We start from the raw sequence: 19,053 nt of genomic DNA, 5'->3' as shown, positions 1-19,053 counted from the left end.
GGCAACTAAAAGCAGAGGACATGTAGGTACTGCCCTGAGATTGTACATCTCTGTGCATGTAGGTGAGGCCAGGTTGTCAAGATACCTTCCTGAAGATTCCAATTACTATTTATTAGGTTGTACATGGATCACTTACAACCTAAACCACTCTAGAATTATACAGCTCCATCATTAGCAGTGGTCTGACTGTGCAGTTCTCACCTGGACAAAAACAGCCATGATATTCCAATGCATAGGAACTAAAAGCCAGGATAAATTAATGGACAAATTATTCCAAAATTGACTCTAAAATCATAGCAAGAAGTTAAGTACTGGACAGTAACTTTATTTGGCAGGATATTTGAAGATTTTGATATCTGATTTAGTTCCAGTTTGGAAGAATATGTAGCTTTTTTGTTGCTGAAATTCCCTCTGAAGCAGAATTTGCATTCCCTGCCCAGCTCTGGGGTGGTCTGACTTTCAGGGCTTTGGAAGCCTCTAAAAACAGAACTCCAAGCCCAAGAGTGTGGGAGCTGAGACTTTCCAGCCTCTTTACCCCATCAGATTCTCTTGAGGAGCTAGATATGTCAGCCACAGACAAGCAAACAAATAAACAAACAACAGCAGTCTTTCAGTAGATCTGTTTGATTCCTGGTGTGGCTTTGTTTTTGTTTTTTTTTTTTCAAACACAAGCCAACTCTTTGAAATCTCTGAAAAAACAGGCAATTTCAACCAAAACAAGAAAGTTTGTTAAAAGATTTCCCAGAGCTGTATTCATAAGTTATGTGGTCCACCCCAAATGTAATGAGGAATTAAACATCAATTGGATGCTAGATTAAAATACCATTTGTTCATTTTGAGAACAACAACAATAAAATCACACTTCATTGCCCATATCCTACAGCCAAGCTGCGCTGGTAGCAAATATTGCTGGAGACTCTAAACACAAGTGTGGCAGTAACAGAGGCAGAAGTCCTTGAAGGATGGGAGAAAATAATGCTAGAAATCCCTACCCAGTGCTGGATTTCCTTTACCCTCAGCACTCCAGCCCAGGTGCTGCTGTTTGCCAGAGATCACCACAGCCAGCTAGGCAGGCTCCAGGGAGTTTGAGATGAGCAGGGTCTCTCCCTGTCTTTCCTAAGGCACAAGTGTCTCCCTGGCCAGTAGGACATTTAGATTTGTCTTGTGGTGTTATACCTTCCAGGAGTACCATTAACAGCCTATGGACCATTACAATATTGGTCTCTAAAAATAAAATAAAGTAGTACCTTTCTATGACTCTGGGTTGGTTTTTTTTGTTGGTTTTTTTTTTTTTTAATTAGGAATAATAATTTAAAAAGCCAAAAGCTGCTTTTTCTTTATCTGCCTTATTCTGACTGGACTTTCAGCTAAAAGAGAGCAATAGACTTTTTCTGAAAATAAACAGGTATTCACAATATGGCAGATATTATGTAACACTAAATATTGAATCTTTAGGAGCATGAGGCCTCATAACTGATATTCTTTCAGGGTTTTTCAGGTAAAATTATACATTTCTGAAGGATGAGTTTTATTCATGGCTCACTAGTGAACAAAAATCACCAAGACATTTAAAAAATCCTTATTCATTGTTTCAAATGTTGATCTAAAAGTTATTTCACTACTAGATAATTTGATTATAAATCAAGTTAAGAAATCATGTTTTATAGTCTCACTTTTAATTTCTGTTAAAATTTAACCAATGTGGCTGATTTTCATGGAGTTAATTTCCAGATGAAAATCTACACGCCCATTTACACCCACAATATTTTCACATTTATTATTCTCCTGTCTAGAGAATGCGCTCCTAAACCAGCACAGATTTCATAATAATCTATTTTTTATTTCTTTTCATAAAACCACTAAAATTTAATTTTTTGCTGAAAACAATGTCTTGTTGATCTACTTTTATTACCCTCTCTCTCTCTCATTCTATTTCCTTCAAGCTATGCCAGTGCTATTCATGTGTACAGTGGAAGGCCTTGGACAAAATATCAAAATAAAAAAGAATGATTTTGCAAAAACAAGCTAAGTCTTCCAGCCTTAGATTCTTCAGTGTGCATTCTTGCAATATTAGTAAATGATGCTATTCCTGATGTAATTCCAGAAAGGCTACACATTGTTAAAGGCATGCAAATACCATATGGAGACAGACTGTTTCTGGCATGTTAAGTTCACTTGCTAAGAGCTCTGTGCAGGGGAAACGCTTCACTTAGAAAGGAAGAAGACTTATTGGACAGGTTGAGTTCCAAAATTAACTGGCAGCTCTTTCCAGCTGCCCTGAGTTTAACCACACCACGAGAAAATGAATGAATGGGAAATGATCCACTGTGATGACAGCCAGAGATATTACTCATTAAAATTCTACACTTGTATTAACTGAGTCACAGAGATACAGAGATAAACACTGACATTGTCCAGATAATGCAATGAGATAAAATCACGTGCGGGGCAAGCAACCACAGTGATTGCAGACATTGGGCCCAGAGAATTGATTCAGCTTAAAGCAGGAGTAAGCAAGCAGAGGGATTTTTGCAACTTGGGAACTTCACACATGGTCTGGCTCATCTTGTGTAGGGCAGAAAAGTATGTCTGTGGTTTGAGGCACACCAGGCTCAGTGAGTGACACTGGCACAGCTGGTTCCTCAGGAGCCACAGGGGGCTTTGGGAGGAGAGTGCTGCAGATGTGCTGGGACCCAGAACTGTCCCCTTGTTTCCAGGATGCACGGCAGATATGAGAATGAAAATTCTGGAAAAATTCTGGAAAATGCTGGAAAACAATACTTTCTGTGGAAGACATTTTCCCCATCAGGGTGGTGAGACAGTGGCACAGGGTGCCCAGAGCAGCTGTGGCTGCCCAGCCCTGGAAGGCCAGGCTGGATGGAGCTTGGAGCAACCTGGCACAGTGGAAGGTGTTCCTGCCCCTGACAAGGGTTGGGACTGGTAATCTCTAAGGTCCCTTCTAATCCAAACCATTCCATGGGTCTGTGATTACTATGGATGTGTTTTAAATGGCTGGGAAACAGCCAAGGGGATGCAATTCTAACTCAATATGGCAGCTGGTTCCTCACACAAGAGACTCTAGGAGTAGGCTTCCTTTGAGGGAGGGGCTGAATCTGGAACACCACTATTACAAATCCAAACAGATGCTTCAAAACAAGAGTGAAAATTCTTGTAAGGCATACTGGGGAAAGCACTCACATCCATGCTCTTCTGTGTTGCACAGTAACTGCACAAAAATCCCTTTTATTTCAGGAACTCATCAAGCCTGCTCACTTCAGAATGTGTTTTCCCCTTATATTCACCTGCTAACCTTGCAAACTGAAGCTGAACTATGCAGGGCAAGCAACTCCCCCTGGCATCAAGGGACGAGGCTTTTCTAGAGCACTCAGGTCAAATGGTCAACACTGCACTGCACTGCACGTCAGGGGGTTCCAGCTAGGGTTTGAACAACCACAGCAATGCTGAAATGTAGCCCCCAGCAGCTCCCACTTCATGCAGGAGTCCGGGAGGAACCAAGTCCTTTTGAAAATCTGCAACCAACAAGGCATCTTGTTTCTCAATCCTCTGTTCTCACCTGCCCAGACCTCAGCAAGGACCTCAGCTCTGTCCCCATCTTTGTGCAGCAGGAATAAATGTAGAACACTGTGGCAAGCACATTGCTCTCCCTCTCAGGATTTTTCACAGAGGTGCACAGAGAGAAATGAAAGAGAAAACTATTTCTATTTCTGCTCCTTGTGGAATGTGTTTGGAGAATTGTTTACCTGAGGTGATTGCTTGATTGGATTCAGGTGAGGATTGTTTGAGCCTGATGGCCAATCCAACCCACGTGGGGCTGGACTTGAGAGAGAGGGTCAGGAGTTGAGTTAGAGTTAGAAATGGAGTCAAAGTAGTACATAGTTTTAGTATCCTCCTTTTATATAGTATATTAATGTATTTTAGCATAGTTATAATAAAGAAATAATTCAGCCTTCTGAATTGAGTCAGACATCACCATTTCTTCCCATTGGGTTCACCTGCATTTACAATAGAACATCAGTGCCAATACTCTCATGGGCCTGCAAAAAGAATCATGCTCCCTCAGTGCTCATTCTGGCTCCAGTCACACCAGCAATTAGGAATAGAATTTCGTCCTGACCTTTGTGTCTGAAATGACATCCTAAAGTGGTTTTTCTGTACCTCTCACAGACATGCCAGTTTGCAAGTATAACTGGAATAAAATAATATTGATATTTGAAAATAATGCTCCAAGATGCCAATTTTACTTAGTCATTTTTAAAGCTTCGTGGGGAGCATGCAGTCATGAATAAATGCAACCAAATGGCGTTTATCAACTTAAGGTTTTGTCAAGAAGTGCTCATACCTCTCACAGAATATGTGCCTTTTATTTTAATAGTATAATTTGCTTAACTACATCTTAAGTTATGCACAAAAGCTGGATGAATCATTAGTAAGGTTTTTTCTCCAGTTCCTATGAAGTCCTAGTGAGTCTCTAAAATTAAAATCTTTTGAGGAATAAATTCTTTCCAGCAGAATCTCAACTCACATTAATCAAATTATTATTAAATCATCAAGATACTCACTTCTAGATTGTTCAATAAGCTTGGTTTCCTGTTTTTCCTGCCTCTGTTTTGTCTGTAATTCTTATGACTCCTCAAGCATTTCCTAAATTGGCATTTATTTCCTATCTGTCAATTCTTCTGCGTAAGAGCCTGCTTTTGATGCCAATATAAATGCAAAAGTCAGAAAACACAGATAGACTTCCCTGGAAGTCTATCTGGAGTTGATCTTTCTGTAATAAAGATCAACTCAACCCTTCTACAATTACCAAGGCTAAATCACACTGCAATCCATTTGAGTAGGGGGGAACAAAGTAAAGTGTTTTAAATGCAAATTTCTCTGTGGAGCTGCCTCTCAAACTACCAGTTGTTTGCCCCGCTAATTAAATGTTACAAGTGAATGTAACAGCAAAAATAATGCAAACTATCATTGACATAAAAAAATACAAATGTCACAATAACAAAAGAGATGCAGTAGAATCATAATCTTAATTAAACATTTGCTCTCATTATTTCATTTAGTAGATTCCCAAACAGAAATACCCCATCAGTTCTCAGCAGAATTACGAAATCTGTATATTAACCAAAGGGTTCTGTTTTCTACAGTCAAAGACATTTCACAGAATCATAGAAACACAAAGTGGTTTAGGTTGGAGGGGACCTCAAAGCTCCTCTCATCCAGTCATCCTGCCATGGGCAGGGACACTTTCCACTATCCCAGGTTGCTCAGAGCCCCATCCAACATGGCCTTGGACATTTCTAGGGATGGGGCAACCACAGCTGCTCTGAGAAACATGCCAGGGCCTCAGCACCCTCACAGGGAAGAAATTCTTCCTAATATGTAATCTAAACCTACTCTCTGCCAGTGTGAAGCCCTTGTAAATGGTTTCTCTCCATCTTTTTTGTAGGCTCTTTTCCTAAGCTGAACTAATTAGGAATCTCCTTGAATCTCTCTGTGGGGGAACTTAAAGCTTAAGTCAGCTAAGGACTGCAGGACTATTACCTGTGTAGCACCACATAAGGCTGCCTCACATATGTACTCATGATTTATCCTGCATAAAGTACACATAAGTACTTATTCAAATAATAGATTAGTCATGTGCAAGATCTGCTGTGGTTCTTTATAAAGGTTTGCCCAGAAAGGTGGCCATATTCACAACCAGCTTGGTGACATTAGTGCAGCTGTTCTGAGATGTCCAGGGCAGAGGCCAAGCCCTATGAGCAGAGCACAGTGGGAAAACGTCTGAGTAAGAGAAAGTACATGCCACAGGGGTTAGGGCTGGGTGAATCTGCACTAGACTGACACCAAAAATGAAAAGGACTTGATGGGATGAAAAGGAGATTCTCAGGAAGTACTCCCCAACGCTGCATATGGAGTTGAAAAGCTGGGATAAAGAGTTGGGTGCTTCATCTTCCAAGTCAGATTTAATACCTGCCATTCCTATGGTTTCACATTAGAGTATAATCTGTGTTTTAATACATCATATGTAACTGTGTACCTGCATTCTCTAGACTGGGATATTAGCGGCAGAGAAGCACATATTCTGTTTTTGTTCGCCCATTCAACACCCTTGTCACAGCATTCTTCCACTGACAAATCTGCAGAAATGAGGAAAGAGAGAAAAACATGATATATTTAATACAACCTTAATAAGTGGTATTGCATCTGCCAGTTAAAAAAACCCCACCAAACACCAGTTAGTTTTTCCCTCTCTGACTTTCACACCCATACAAAAAGCAGCCGTGGCCAAGCAAAGGACCTGTCAGCACCTTGCAATAAAGCCCAGTGCTGGAGGTTTTCCTTTCTTGGTGAAGCAAACTGCATTTTCTCCTAACATTTCACACAAAGACACAGCTTAGGGACTGATACACAGACAGAAACCACTTCAGATAGTCCTGCCAAATAAAAGAATCTTTGGGATTGCACTCCTTTATTATCAAAAGCGGCAATAGCAATAAGCAACCTTTTAAAATCCTGAAGAACACAAATCAAATACCTGATATGAAAAAAAAAAATATGAATCTCATTACAAGCAAATTTGCAGAATTATTTTTTTCCTGAGGTTATTATCCAGTTAATCTGTTTTCAGTTTTTTACTCAGAAGTATGTCTGTGCAAATGCAAAAGTACTGTAGAGAGGAACAGAAAAGTATATGGTATTTTGATCACTTAACACATGAAAGAAAAATTAATCCTGTTACCAACTTATACCAACACTGAAACTAAGGGGAACCACCTCAAAGACAATTATTTGTGTAGAGTATATTTTTGCAAGCTTCTAACTTAATAAAACTGAATACTGTTAATGAACTGACAAGCACTACAGGTTTGCTTCGTGTTCCAAGTGCAAAAGTTCACTGCACAGCAGGTGCATCAGAACTTGGAATAAAACACAAGTCACACTTTTCTATTAATTGTCTTGTAGTCTGAGTATTGAACAGCTCCTTGTGTAACAAATATGCAAAATGTGTAAAAACCCTATCTGGTAATTCCCTCCAGTAATTCAGGCTTGTGGGGTTTTGTTGTTGTTGTTGTTTTGGTTTCTGTTTGTTTGTTTTTGTTTGGTTTTTTTTGTTTTCAGGGAACAACCTATATTCCCAACTAGTGAATATAATTCAAAGCAAAAATGAAAGAGTTAAGTGAGATTTTAGGGTGCATCAGTCATTTTGAGGTAGGTATTCTTAAGGCAGTTATCAATTCTATAGTGCAAAGCTCTGTAGTACTGCACAGAATTCTGGCTTTCCTGCTTAGGAAAGATTACATCAAAATGAAAAATATGTCAAGAAATATTAGGAGGATGATCAGGGGAATCAAAGTCCTGCTAAATTAGGAGAAACAGACCATTTTAGGCATAGATAAGTAAAACCTGTGAAAGGACATGGTTCCTGTCAACAAAAATTGCAGTATTACAGTATTAGTACAATGAAATTATTGGATCAAGTAAAGGAAACATGTTTTAGTACCATAATCATTATACTTATAAACAAAATTGCATTTAAGTGTTGGTTTATAACAGTGCTCTGTATGCTGTGACCCAGGTCATTCTTCTAGTCTTACCCAAAATAGTGGTCAAAATTCTGTCATTACTAAGCCAAGGCAATATTTCCCTTGAATGCCTCAGTGTGCCTAGAATTCATGCCAGTGACTGAAAGCTAAGTGCAATTTATAATGCTTCGGATTAAACTAGTCTAGCAAATTAACTCTGCCTGAAATCCATGCATTTGTGTCTGAGATCTTCTTTGGGCATAGGGACCCTGTCTGGGGCCCTCCTGCTGACAAACATCATATGCATCAAATTTCATACAAAGGATTACAAATAACCTTATTTTTAGTGCTGCTGTCTGCAATCAATCTTCAGTGTGTTGAAAAATTATGCACATTTAACTGAAACGCAGCGCTGGCTGCAGGTTTTTGCAGGGCTTTGTACAAATGAGTCTTTAGCCAAGTTCCTCCCCAGAAGGACAATCCCTGGCTCTGGACACAAGCTCTTCCCTCCAAGCTCTGGCAGCACACCTCTACTCCAACCAAATAACCCGAAAATTTAAAGCAGGCCAAGCTAAGCAAGCTTGTCTGAAGGAGTGCATCCAAGCAAAGAAGGATCATGGAGAGTTTATTGAAGGAGAACTGTGGTCCAGGCCCATTGTTTTGGTGACATCACAATTCATATCCTCTAAAGATCCTGCCAGACATCTCCTGAGAATAGAGGGAAGTGAAAAACAAGCAGTAAAAAAGCACTCCACCCTCAAGGCCATTCTTCTGAAACGTAACAATTCAACAGTGAAAAACATTTTCTCTTGGCTTTGCAGTTTGGTTTAAAAATTGTAGTTTGTGAGCAAATCCCTACTCTTTCAAAATCAAAGTGTGTGTCTCACATATTAGGTGTCAACTTCTGGTTGCACTGGAAGTGATTCTATTTGGGCATTAAGAGTTGCTAATAAGTATTTAGAAACAGGTCAGACTTACATCTCCCAGCTGCAGTTTTGTTGCTGATTCAGCTGTGCACAATTCATGTGGCTCTCAGTGGGAAATCCTTGTGCAGAAAGTTCATCCTGAGGCCATTGGTGCCTTCTTGCACCCTCCTCAGGGGACCAAGAGCACAGAGGGGCTGTGACCCCCCCGCAGACTCTCCCAACTATGAGTTGGCACTGCAGGGTGGGCAAAGAATCAGGCAGTGGGGAGCAGAAGGCAGAAGCTGCTCTGATGATGACATCTCAAGGAATCTCACTGAAAATAATGGTTTTTTTTCCCTTGATTGTAACCACGTGGCTCTTCAGCTGGTGGGCTCCTGGCACACCTCAGACCTGCAGCACCAAGGATGATCAAGGAAGGAACAACAGCTCCACTCAACCTGGAGCTCCTTCAGCAATTCTGCCAACTACACAATGCTTCAAGCAAATCAGAGTTATCTCAGGCATCCTAAAGACAAACTTGTCATGAGAAATGCTGGTGACATCATCTGTGTTCAGATCAAATGTGCCCTTTGATTTGGAGGGATAAACCCTACAGGAAAGTTGTCACATGCAAGAACACAGTGTCAGATCCATTTTGTAAAACTGAGGAATGCTGATTCAGCTTTCTGGTATCACAAGAGGGAAAAATATGAGGATAAACCAGAGCTCTGTTAATAGGGGAGCATGTTAACTTCCTTTTCATCAGATTTTGCAGGCTTACTGATTTGTTCAGAAAATCACAGGTTTATTTTGGACAAAATCCAATGCAGCTTTATCACTACTTGGTTCCTGTATACAAAGGTATGTGCAGCAGGGTGTCCAAAAGAACTTGAGCTCTGTTAGGCTGGCAACAGCAAGGATGCCTGTCCTAGTGAGTACCTGGTGCATGATGGATTGTGGGAGATTTCAGGAGTCTCGGGAAGGAGACAGCAGAAACACAGCTGGAACTAATTCTCTAATTTTACAAAAGATGTCATTAAGAAAAATCTATCAGATAGGGCATGATTAAGGTCAAAAATATTCAAACATTATGTGGACATGATGCATTCATATGCTGGTTCTAAACTATGTTTACACAGACATGGTGTGTACAAGAAAAGGTTGTTTTTTAAAAACAAGATTTTTAACAGGATTGCCATAACTTGTGGGAGTTCAAAGCAAGAAATGGGGTTAATATCTGCATAACCTTAGATTTCTGTGTTGCAATAATTGCTTATTCAGCTGCTGCAGTGAATATTTTCTGCAAAAGAAAGATAAGCTGAAGAATATTAACCAAAAGCATGATTCCTGGAATGAGAAGCCCTGAATTGTTTCTTGTGCCAATGATAAGCAGGAGTAAAAGGAACTGGATAAATTTCATAGCAGTAGCATTCCAGCTACATCAAAAAGGGAGATTTTTTTTTAGGTAACAATCTACAACAGCAGCTATTCTCCACTGTTGCCTCTATTGGAAAGGCCTGCATAGTCCAGGATTGGATAGCTGCTTATTACTCAGTGCTCATCTATGGAACACTTTCCTATTAAGATGTTTATAATCCATTAAGCACATGAATTTATTGTGTTTGCAAAATGTGAAAGGCAGATCTTGCCTTTCACTCAATTTACTCTCTAAGAGGTTCAGCACTGTGGAATGTGAGGCAACAAAACATGATCATCACTTTTCAGCATATGAGGATACAGGCAACAGACTCTGAGAGCTCAGCACTAATCCAACATGTTTCAGGAACAGCATGGCATGCAGAATTTTTGGAACTTGTGATTACAGCAGGCACACACTGGTTTAGGTTTCCAGTAAGAAAACCACTTTCAACAGTCACTGTGTACCTTTTTGATAAAACCTCTCTTGTCCTGTCCAGAAAACTCTCTCACTAGTGATGCTCACTCATCTGATTGCCAGCTGGAAAAAACTCCAAATCTACTTACAGAACTTGATCCTCAGAATGACAGACTGGCCAGCCATAGTACTCAGAGCCACATTCTTTGTCTTCCAGTCTCCCTTTACATCTGCATTCTCACAAAACTACAGCAACTGCACATCCCTTTAACCAAGGCTCCTCTTTGCTCAACATTCAGAGCAAACAAAGTGTGCTTGGCCTGGTCTGCTATCCCAAATTAATTCCTCCTGAGCAGTGACACCGGGCTGTTATCAGATTCAGCTGCTTCTGTAGCAGGGACAGCAGTGCTGGCAGCTGGGATGTGCACTCTTTTCCTTCTTCTTCAACAAGCTGTGGAACTCTGTCTTTGGCAATACAAACACACTCTGGCTGGCCATTTAAGGTATTGAATAGACCTGGAGACATGTTTAGACAAGAGGGAAGCCAGCTGACTTCAAAGGTCCAACTGGTAACTGGACTAACATGACAAATACAGCTTTGCTCATCTTCATATTGGGTGTAAACCTGGGGATTGGGCACACAGAGCAGGAGAAAGGGTGAAGGAGACCTGAAACCATGAAAGGGAAAGATGTACAACAGAAAATCTGGCCCCATGATTCCCTGAAACAAATAGTTTGAACCAGAAGTAAAGGAGCAGAGCAGGGGAGCATTATCACTCTTCATCTGAGACAATGTGAGTATGTGATGGATCTCTTCAGAATGGAGCTGGAATGAAGATGCCCCTCTTCCATTTTGCATGAAAAGAAAGAAGCAAACTGAATAGAAGCTTTTCTTTTTCTGTAGAGGAGAGCTGGCTCACCTCAAGACTGTTCATCAAATACACCAAAACGCTGCTGGGGTACAATGAACAGACACAGCTGAACTGTGGCACTAGTCATATTTGGACAGTAAGATATTCTTGGTCATTCTAGACAGTTGTTCTTACAGGCTCCCTTAAAGACTAAACAGCCTGAACTTCATAATAAAAGCATAAAACCTGGAGCCAGGACAGCCTCTCTCCTAACACCCACAGCAGCAGGGGCCAGAAGGAATTCTCCAGTGCATGTGCTGCAGGATGCAAGGCTGTGTTCCTCACCAGCTGTCCCTTTCCTGTCCTGCTCTAGTCCCTCAGAGAGGATCTGTGACTTTGGGCTTCTCTCCTCCAACTGTGAGGGGTGATACTGAAGCTTTACAGGCTGACAGACAATCACTCACAATTCACATACAGCTAAAAAAATACTACATCCCCTCTGAACATGTTTAAAGAGTTTGAACCTTTACTTTCAGATGGATTCTCAGCTGAGGGTGATTATTTCAGGACAGCTGAAATCACTGAAGAAACCCAGTTAACAAAGTAACTAAAGCAGCAGCACCCTAAAGGAAATGCCTGGTATGTTAGTGTGTTTTGTGGTTGGTTTGAAAACGGCCAACAATTTACTGGAAATTTTTTAGGTCTGGAGAACACTCATTTATTGGGAATGTGACTCTGGTAGCACCAGCAATGGCCATCACAAAACTAGGGGCATTTTTCTGATACAGCCAAACCTCATTTTATGAGATATCTGTGTGCTGTTTATAAAACAAGTTCTTAACACCTTCCATGGCAATAGCTGGTGATGAGAACAGGCAAAGCAATGGTGCAACATCCATTATGTTCTTAGTGGGGAAAGGACATGTTTTACTGCAGAGTTTTTATCATGCCTTGGGTCTGAAAAAATATTCTTCCTAAAAGTAGGCAACTGGCTACTACAAATTAGAAAAGACAACCCCATCTATTGCAAGAATAAGGCACCTTAGATACATATGTCTCTATTTGTCAAAATGTCAGAAAATATAATGATATAGAAGGCCTCAGGAGGTTATCTCATATTACTCGCTGCTTTCAGGGAGACCTGATAAAATTCAGCCACTTGTGGGCAGAGTTTATGCAGTTGTTTAAAATTGGTATCAAGTGAGGCTGATGCCCAAACTTGTCTAGGCAATGTGCTCTGGGACTCCAAGATCTCATACATTCAGCAACAACAGAAATTTTTTGATAATGTATTACCTCACTGTTCACTCCAAAAGCACTTTTCAATTCATTCTTCTGCTCCTACCTCTTATACACCCAACCTTTTGCGCACTTGAAGACTGCTGCTCCCTGAGGATGCCTTTTCTAGGAACAAATTAATACCTATTTTTTTATCTTTCTGGATAGGTTATATTTTGGGCTTCCATGAGGAGGCTGAAGATCAAAAGACATTAAGACTAGAAGAATAAAGACTGTTCTGAAAATTCCTAGAAGATATGAAAGTATTGAGAGAAACTTGGAGTCCACTGAATCAGCGTCGTGTAAACAGCTTAGAACGTGTAGTTTCTGTGCCAGACTTTACATACTCACAAGAACAGGAAAAAAGATGGAGCATTCACATCTCTGATGGACACAGCTGGATTAAGAACCCAGACTCACCAAGATGACATGGAAGGACATACAAAAAAGGACTCATAACTGGAAGAACTGCAACTGCTCTGCCTGACAAACACATGCTAAACTTTGCCCTTCACTTTTCCCCCTGTGAGAAAATCATGCAAATAATGAAATAACTTTACAGGAAAAGTGCCAAATAGGGCTTTCTCATTTAAGAGCAAATTTTAGTCTTCTCTTGATTTCTCACTTCAAATAAGGAAAAAGTGTGTGATTAGAATTTTTTATTAAGGGTATTAAAATTAACCTGTTACTAGGCCTGTTCGTTTGTATAAAGGCCATGACCCAAAAGTACAGCAATAAAATTATAGTCTTTAGGTAGACCTTAAAGAGCCTTGGATTGAGTCAAAGTATGTGTATATATCCAAAATAAAGATACTTAAATAAGGATATAAGAACGTGACAGAGCAGCACATCTCAGAATATCGAATGCTCAGAATGCTCAACCATTTCTATTGCCATAAAATGATTTCTATTTCTATTGCTATTCTTGTAAAATGATAACAGGAAAAACATTTTCACACTGGGATTTCTGTATTTTCATCTCACTAGAAATTAACAATAATAACTATGCTTTTATATACTGCTAAAGTAAAATGTATCTACTCTGTAGGCAGCATGTTATTGCTGAATATAAAAAATCATGGACAGTGATGAAAAATTCTGGTATTCTAGTATTGCCATTATTTAAAGAATAGTCAGGAAACACTAAGCAGACGAGATAAAATTTATAGCACAATGGGTCAAGGTTCAAGTATGGAAGGAACCACAGACTTAACAGAGCAGGAAGAAAATACAGATCTTTTTTTGCATATATATTGCAGTGCTTTTGGAAAGGTTTCATTTTAGAGAAAACATTACCAGAACTCTTACATGAGGCTTTCCTCATTTTGCAATTACCTATACTGAGCCACAAATCAATATCTATCTCTCACAGATTCTCTTAGTAAACATTTACAATAAAAGTACTCAGTACCTGAAATATAGTCAGTGGCAAGAGCAAAGCTGGAAGGTGGCAGTATTTCCAATGGATATCCTGCAAGTAGCCTTTGTACATTTTATCCTTCCAAAGCTTCATAAATCCTTGGAAACACCCTAAAAAGCTGGAATACACCATATGAAATATTTCTACACCTGTACACTTCAGCACTGATAAAAAAGATCTTTTCTGGTATTGCTTTCTTTATTATTAAGATTAAAGTGTCAATCCAGATTTTGACTAGACTCAAAACCAAGCTATTTGTTGGGGAACATACTGCACCCTTGTGCAGCATCCCTCATTTGTGGTGCACCCATAACCCAGAAAACAGTACTTCCTATACCTGTGTACTCAGTACCCAAAACTACATCAGCTTTCTTTGAATTAAAATGTAACAGTAATTTGATTAACTGAAAAGAGTATGAATGAAAATCCCTGAGAACCTTAAAATTTATTTTCTTCTTAAGATACAGCAGCACATACTTCAAATCCAAAAGGCAATTTCTCAAAACTTTTAAGTCTGAAGTAGTTTATAATAGGTACAAATCAGAGACCAAATACTCCTCAGTGCTGGGGGAAAACAGAAATGTTGCTTGCTTTAAAATGTGAACAGAAGAAACTTAACGAACTTAGCCTTAGCCAAAGATTTGTTGGTATATTGAGGAGAGTACAAGCATGGGAGATGCTCAAGACCTGCTGCATCCTGTTGATCAGAGAAGACTTTCAACACAATTTGTTCTGGATTGTTCTCTGTCTCACCAGATGACAAGTGACCTTTCCAAGTCTGATAAACATGCAGGTGACTGTCACAATTCCCCCCTCACTGTACATTCTAAATCACCCAGTATATCATCTTAATAGGTCCTTGTCTACTCCTTCTCCATTATTCTGAGCATTTCTAAGCTAATTTTTATTCATAAAATATTATGGCCAGTAATTCTAGCCATTTTTCTGGAACTCTTCACTGATCTGTACTGGCTTTTTCTCTCCTTTTTAGGTTTTTTGCTTGTTGTGGCTTCTTCCTATTTTCTCTCCTGCTCCTGACAACTTCTTTAGAGACAGTTTCTCTATTCTTTCTTACCTTGCAATCTTCTCAACCTTCTGCTTCCACTTCTACATCTTATCTTATGCTATTCAACCTCCTAATTTTATTGTGTGATGACTTAACTATTAAAATCTCACTCCTGGCTTATCTCCTTCCATCAAATCTACACAAAAACATGAGTGCCTAACATTTCCAGAGTGCTCACAAAACTTCTCCCTATTTTGGCTACAATTACCTGCTTACTTTGTTATTTTTTAACTTCAGTCATTTTCTTTGCTTCCTGTAACAGTCAACCATCATTTTCTGCTACATTTTCACAAAAGCTTTCATTCATTTATCTCTTTCCTACTAACCCATTCTGTGTTACCATTGAAATTCTTGTCTATGCCCTGAAGTTGTTTTATTTGGATTTCAGCTCTCTCTTCCTTGACCTTCTGTTTCATCCCCTTTTATTCTCTACAGATATTTTACAAATCAAGTAAACCCAGATTCTCTGCTTACTGAATTAATTTTACCACCTACTTCTTTAGAAGTATCCATAACTCAAAAAAACAAACTCGGAGTCTTTCATAGTCCCAGTTAACTATTTCAGTCAAGTCCCAGAGGGCTAAAGCCCATCTTTCATTTCAGAAAATAGTAATAGAAGTATTGTAGAACAAGTTGGTCTTAACACAACTATTTACTGAAAACACATGTACGTTGATATGAAACTTGCAGAATGGGCTAAAGTAGGACAACAAATAAATAACTTTTGAAAATGCATTTCCCTACTCTCAGATAAAGCCTGAAACCTTGCAGAACAATACAAATATACTGCAGTAACTTGATAAGCTGGTTTATGGGGGTTTCTCTTGGATTTCACTAACACGTCTGCTTTCAATTACACAGATGAAAAACAAAGAGCTTTAACATCTTGCTCTTCTGATTGCAATAAAATGCCACTTCTGAAAATGGCCTCCCAAAACAAAACTCAACTAAAAACTCAACTAAAAACTAATTTAGAGGTAGCACTCATGTTTTAGAACTGGTAGTATGTGATTTTTTGGGGCAGATTTTACCTACGGTAACACGCAAGAAAGCACAGATTTAGCCTTTTATGTGTCCTACCTCCACCCAAATCCTTCTTATAAATGTACTGTTATAAAAGCACATGTAAAAATCATAATCTTAAAATAAAATTCATTCCACAAAGTCAGTGGAACAATTTTTTTATTACAACAGTAAGCTTCCCCTGCATAGACATGCTTCCAGATGTTTAGTGAGTTAAAACTGTGCCTGTAGTACCAAGATGTGCCAAAGAGAGAGCTACAGGATGAACTATTAATACCCTGACTGGCCATGGTGATGGAATTAATCTTCTTCATTTTATGGTAGTTGATATGTGTTAAGTAATGCAATGTTCACAGTAAAACAAAGTTGTATCATGAAGTGTTTTAAGGTTTTAAGATCCTTACTCTTGCAAAGAATGATGCACATACCCTGTATTAATGGGCACTCGCCAGTTCCCCTGAAGGCAGTCCCTTCAGTTTCTTCAGAATTAAGACATTAAGAGCTACTGATGATTTGATGATTCATTAGTAAGGGAGAGCAACTAAGAAAACTGGTGGTAACAAATTTAGAAGAAAACTGTATTTCATAAATACGCTATCCTAGTAACTTGGCAATTGTATCACTATAGCACATAGGAACTCCTCTTTGCTCCAAGGCCCCTCATTCCAGGCCTGCAGGGGAGCACAGGCTCTGCCCCAAAGACTTCAACAGCATGACTTCACCATGGAATTACTTCATTTACCTCGAAAACACAGATTATTATTCAATATTCATTAATTATTTCACCCAAGCAAAGTCTAACCTTTAACTGCTGATCTCCTAAGCAACCCTCACCTGCTTCCAGACATTTAAATCTAATTTTATCCAGCGTACTGTTAAGTCTTAAGAAATATAAATTCTCAGTCAAATTAGAGTATGGATTCTAATTTGGAAATCAAACTCTGATACATATTTTACTGCTAATTTTTATGTTTAAAAAACTGAGCTTCTAGATCTAATAACTTCCAGTTTTCTAAAAAGTTATCCAGTACCTAAGGTTAAATGTACAGAGGTTACAAACTGAAATTATTCATGTTCTACAATAATGTTGAATGTTTAAAATCACTGTGTCTGCTCACTGTGACACATCAGATGCAGTTTCACTGATGTACTCCATTGTCTAAGGCAAAGCAGGAGCTATTTCAATTCTGGAGATGAATGCTGATCTTCTGACCGTTTATTCTGCTCCTCTTTAAAATGAGCACTACAATCTCTTTATCAAAGCAGGTATTTTGACTGATATCTGTGACAAGTGCTCTGCTATATGAAAATCCAAGATTCAAGACACTGTGATAGTAACAAATTATTTACTTCACTGGCTTTTGTCTGCCTAGGCCAGTGACCATGTGTTTCCAAGTACTTGTCTGGAATGTAATGAAACCTCAATGGACCTCTTGGGGTTACTCTAATGGAAAAGTCACTTACCTGTTATCTGTGATAAATTCATTATCACCATAGGACAAATACTTTGTCATCTCCTACAAATTAAGATTTGCATGAGATTTCTACAATAAATTAACCAAGTTCACATCCTCTCTTCGGACAGTACAAAGAGATCAGGAAAAAAGTGTGCAGGAGTCATGGCTCGGATCCAGATCCCTGCTTTCTACTGCAACCGCATTGCACGCTACCATTCCTAAACGCTCCACGTTTTGTCTTCAAAAAGCCTGCATCCTTTGCTCGGCTATTCCCCCTCTCCTCCGGGATTCCAGTTCAGTGCTGGTGCAGTTTCCCGTGCTTTTGGGGTGCAGCCGTGCCTCCGGCAGAGCAGAGCCGCCCGCCGGTGCCGGACCCATCGCTCCGCGATTCCCGTGCTACCCACCGAGCCGCGCTGGATCCCGGCTGGGGCTGTCCGAACCGAGTCCCCCTCTCCCCGCGGCACAGCCCGGGACGTCCGGCGGAGCCCCGCACACCACCACGCCTTTCTGCTCGCTCGGACGTGGCAGCGGCGCTTTAAAGCCTGCCCGGAACGTCCAGGGGGACACGGGGAAGAAAGGGGGCCCCGAGGGGGGCCATCCCCCGGCGGTGCTGGGGCCGCGATGGGAGCCCGCATCCCCGCGCGGGGCTCCCGCACTCACCTTGTGCCCGGAGCCGCGGCAGCAGCGCCAGCAGCAGCAGCAGCAGCAGCGGCCGGGCCCCGCCGAGGGTGTCCATCGGCGGGGAGCGCTCCTCCGAGCGGGTCTCGGCTCTCCGGCGGCGTCCCGGGGCTCTCCCTTGTCGCTAGCTGCTGCTATCCCAGCCGCCTAAGACCGGTTGGGAAAGAGCTCGCAGGAACCCCCCGCTCGGTGGGCTTTACAAAGATTTAAGGCCGCTTAATGACACAGCCTGCGAGTGCGGGGCAGAGCGGAGCCGTGGCCGCAGCTCGGAGGCACGGAGCCTGGTGCTGCTGATAGCCCGCCGCCCCCACCGCTCTGCAAGTGACTCCCCCGAGCTCGGAAAGCCGCAGATCCTCGGGCCGCCGCGACTGATCCTGCGAAAGAGAAGTGCAGCGACTTCTCTCGTTTGCAAGTAGGAGAAAGCCACAAGGCAAAGCAGAATAAAACAAAAGAAACCACCTAGCAGAGGCTGAACCTCTAAAGGGGAAATATTCAACCCCCCCTTTATGGGTCTTTCTGTGGATTTTACCCCAATACAGCTTTTGTCAACCAAATATGATTTTTAAAAGGAGAGAGATTTTCAAATCTTTCAATGAAATTCAGAGGGGAAAATAAAAATCCCTTCTTCCCTCCCCCTATTCTTAAGAAGCCAGGATAAGAATTTCAACCCAAATTAGGCAGCTCTGCTTTTTCTCCCCTCCCTTCTTTTTCATCTTTTTTTTTTTTTTAACCTTCTTATCTTATTTAAACAGGAACACAAACACTGATAGTGGTCAAAGGACCAAGCTGGCAATGCTGTTGCTGAGATCTTTCAGATAATGAGAGGGATAATATTTGCAGGAAAATGGAGATGGAAACACACAGAGTTCAACACCCCTGTATACTTTGCCCTCGATTTTACACAAACAAAGAGTTGGAAGTCACTGTGTGTTTGCTTACAGGTTGTGCCACGTGGACTCTGATTGGGCTATTCCTCTTGTAACTACTCAATAATGCAACT

General features: G+C 40.6%; 1 protein-coding gene across 4 annotated transcripts in view; it reads right to left on the bottom strand.

Moving 5' to 3' along the window:
- Positions 1 to 19,053, bottom strand: part of FBLN1 (fibulin 1) — an 88,752-nt gene that overhangs the window by 45,550 nt on the left and 24,149 nt on the right. For 2 of the 4 annotated variants that reach the window (XM_021529922.2, XM_021529923.3), the window contains exons 1-2: positions 18,036 to 18,370; positions 6,056 to 6,155 (exon numbers count right to left, since the gene is read on the bottom strand). In XM_021529922.2, coding sequence (XP_021385597.1) covers positions 6,056 to 6,155; positions 18,036 to 18,111 — 176 coding nt within the window. In that variant the 5' untranslated portion in view covers positions 18,112 to 18,370. Of the gene's footprint in view, positions 1 to 6,055; positions 6,156 to 13,820; positions 17,738 to 18,035; positions 18,371 to 19,053 lie in introns of those variants that run through there. The other 2 variants (XM_085570079.1, XM_085570078.1) reach the window with 2 other exon arrangements.

Source organism: Lonchura striata, chromosome 1A, assembly GCF_050655825.1.
Source record: "Lonchura striata isolate lonStrDom1 chromosome 1A, ASM5065582v1, whole genome shotgun sequence".
NCBI classification, from domain to species: Eukaryota; Metazoa; Chordata; class Aves; order Passeriformes; family Estrildidae; genus Lonchura; species Lonchura striata.
Note: the sequence above shows the minus strand (reverse complement) of the source record. Positions and strands in the feature narration are given on the sequence as shown.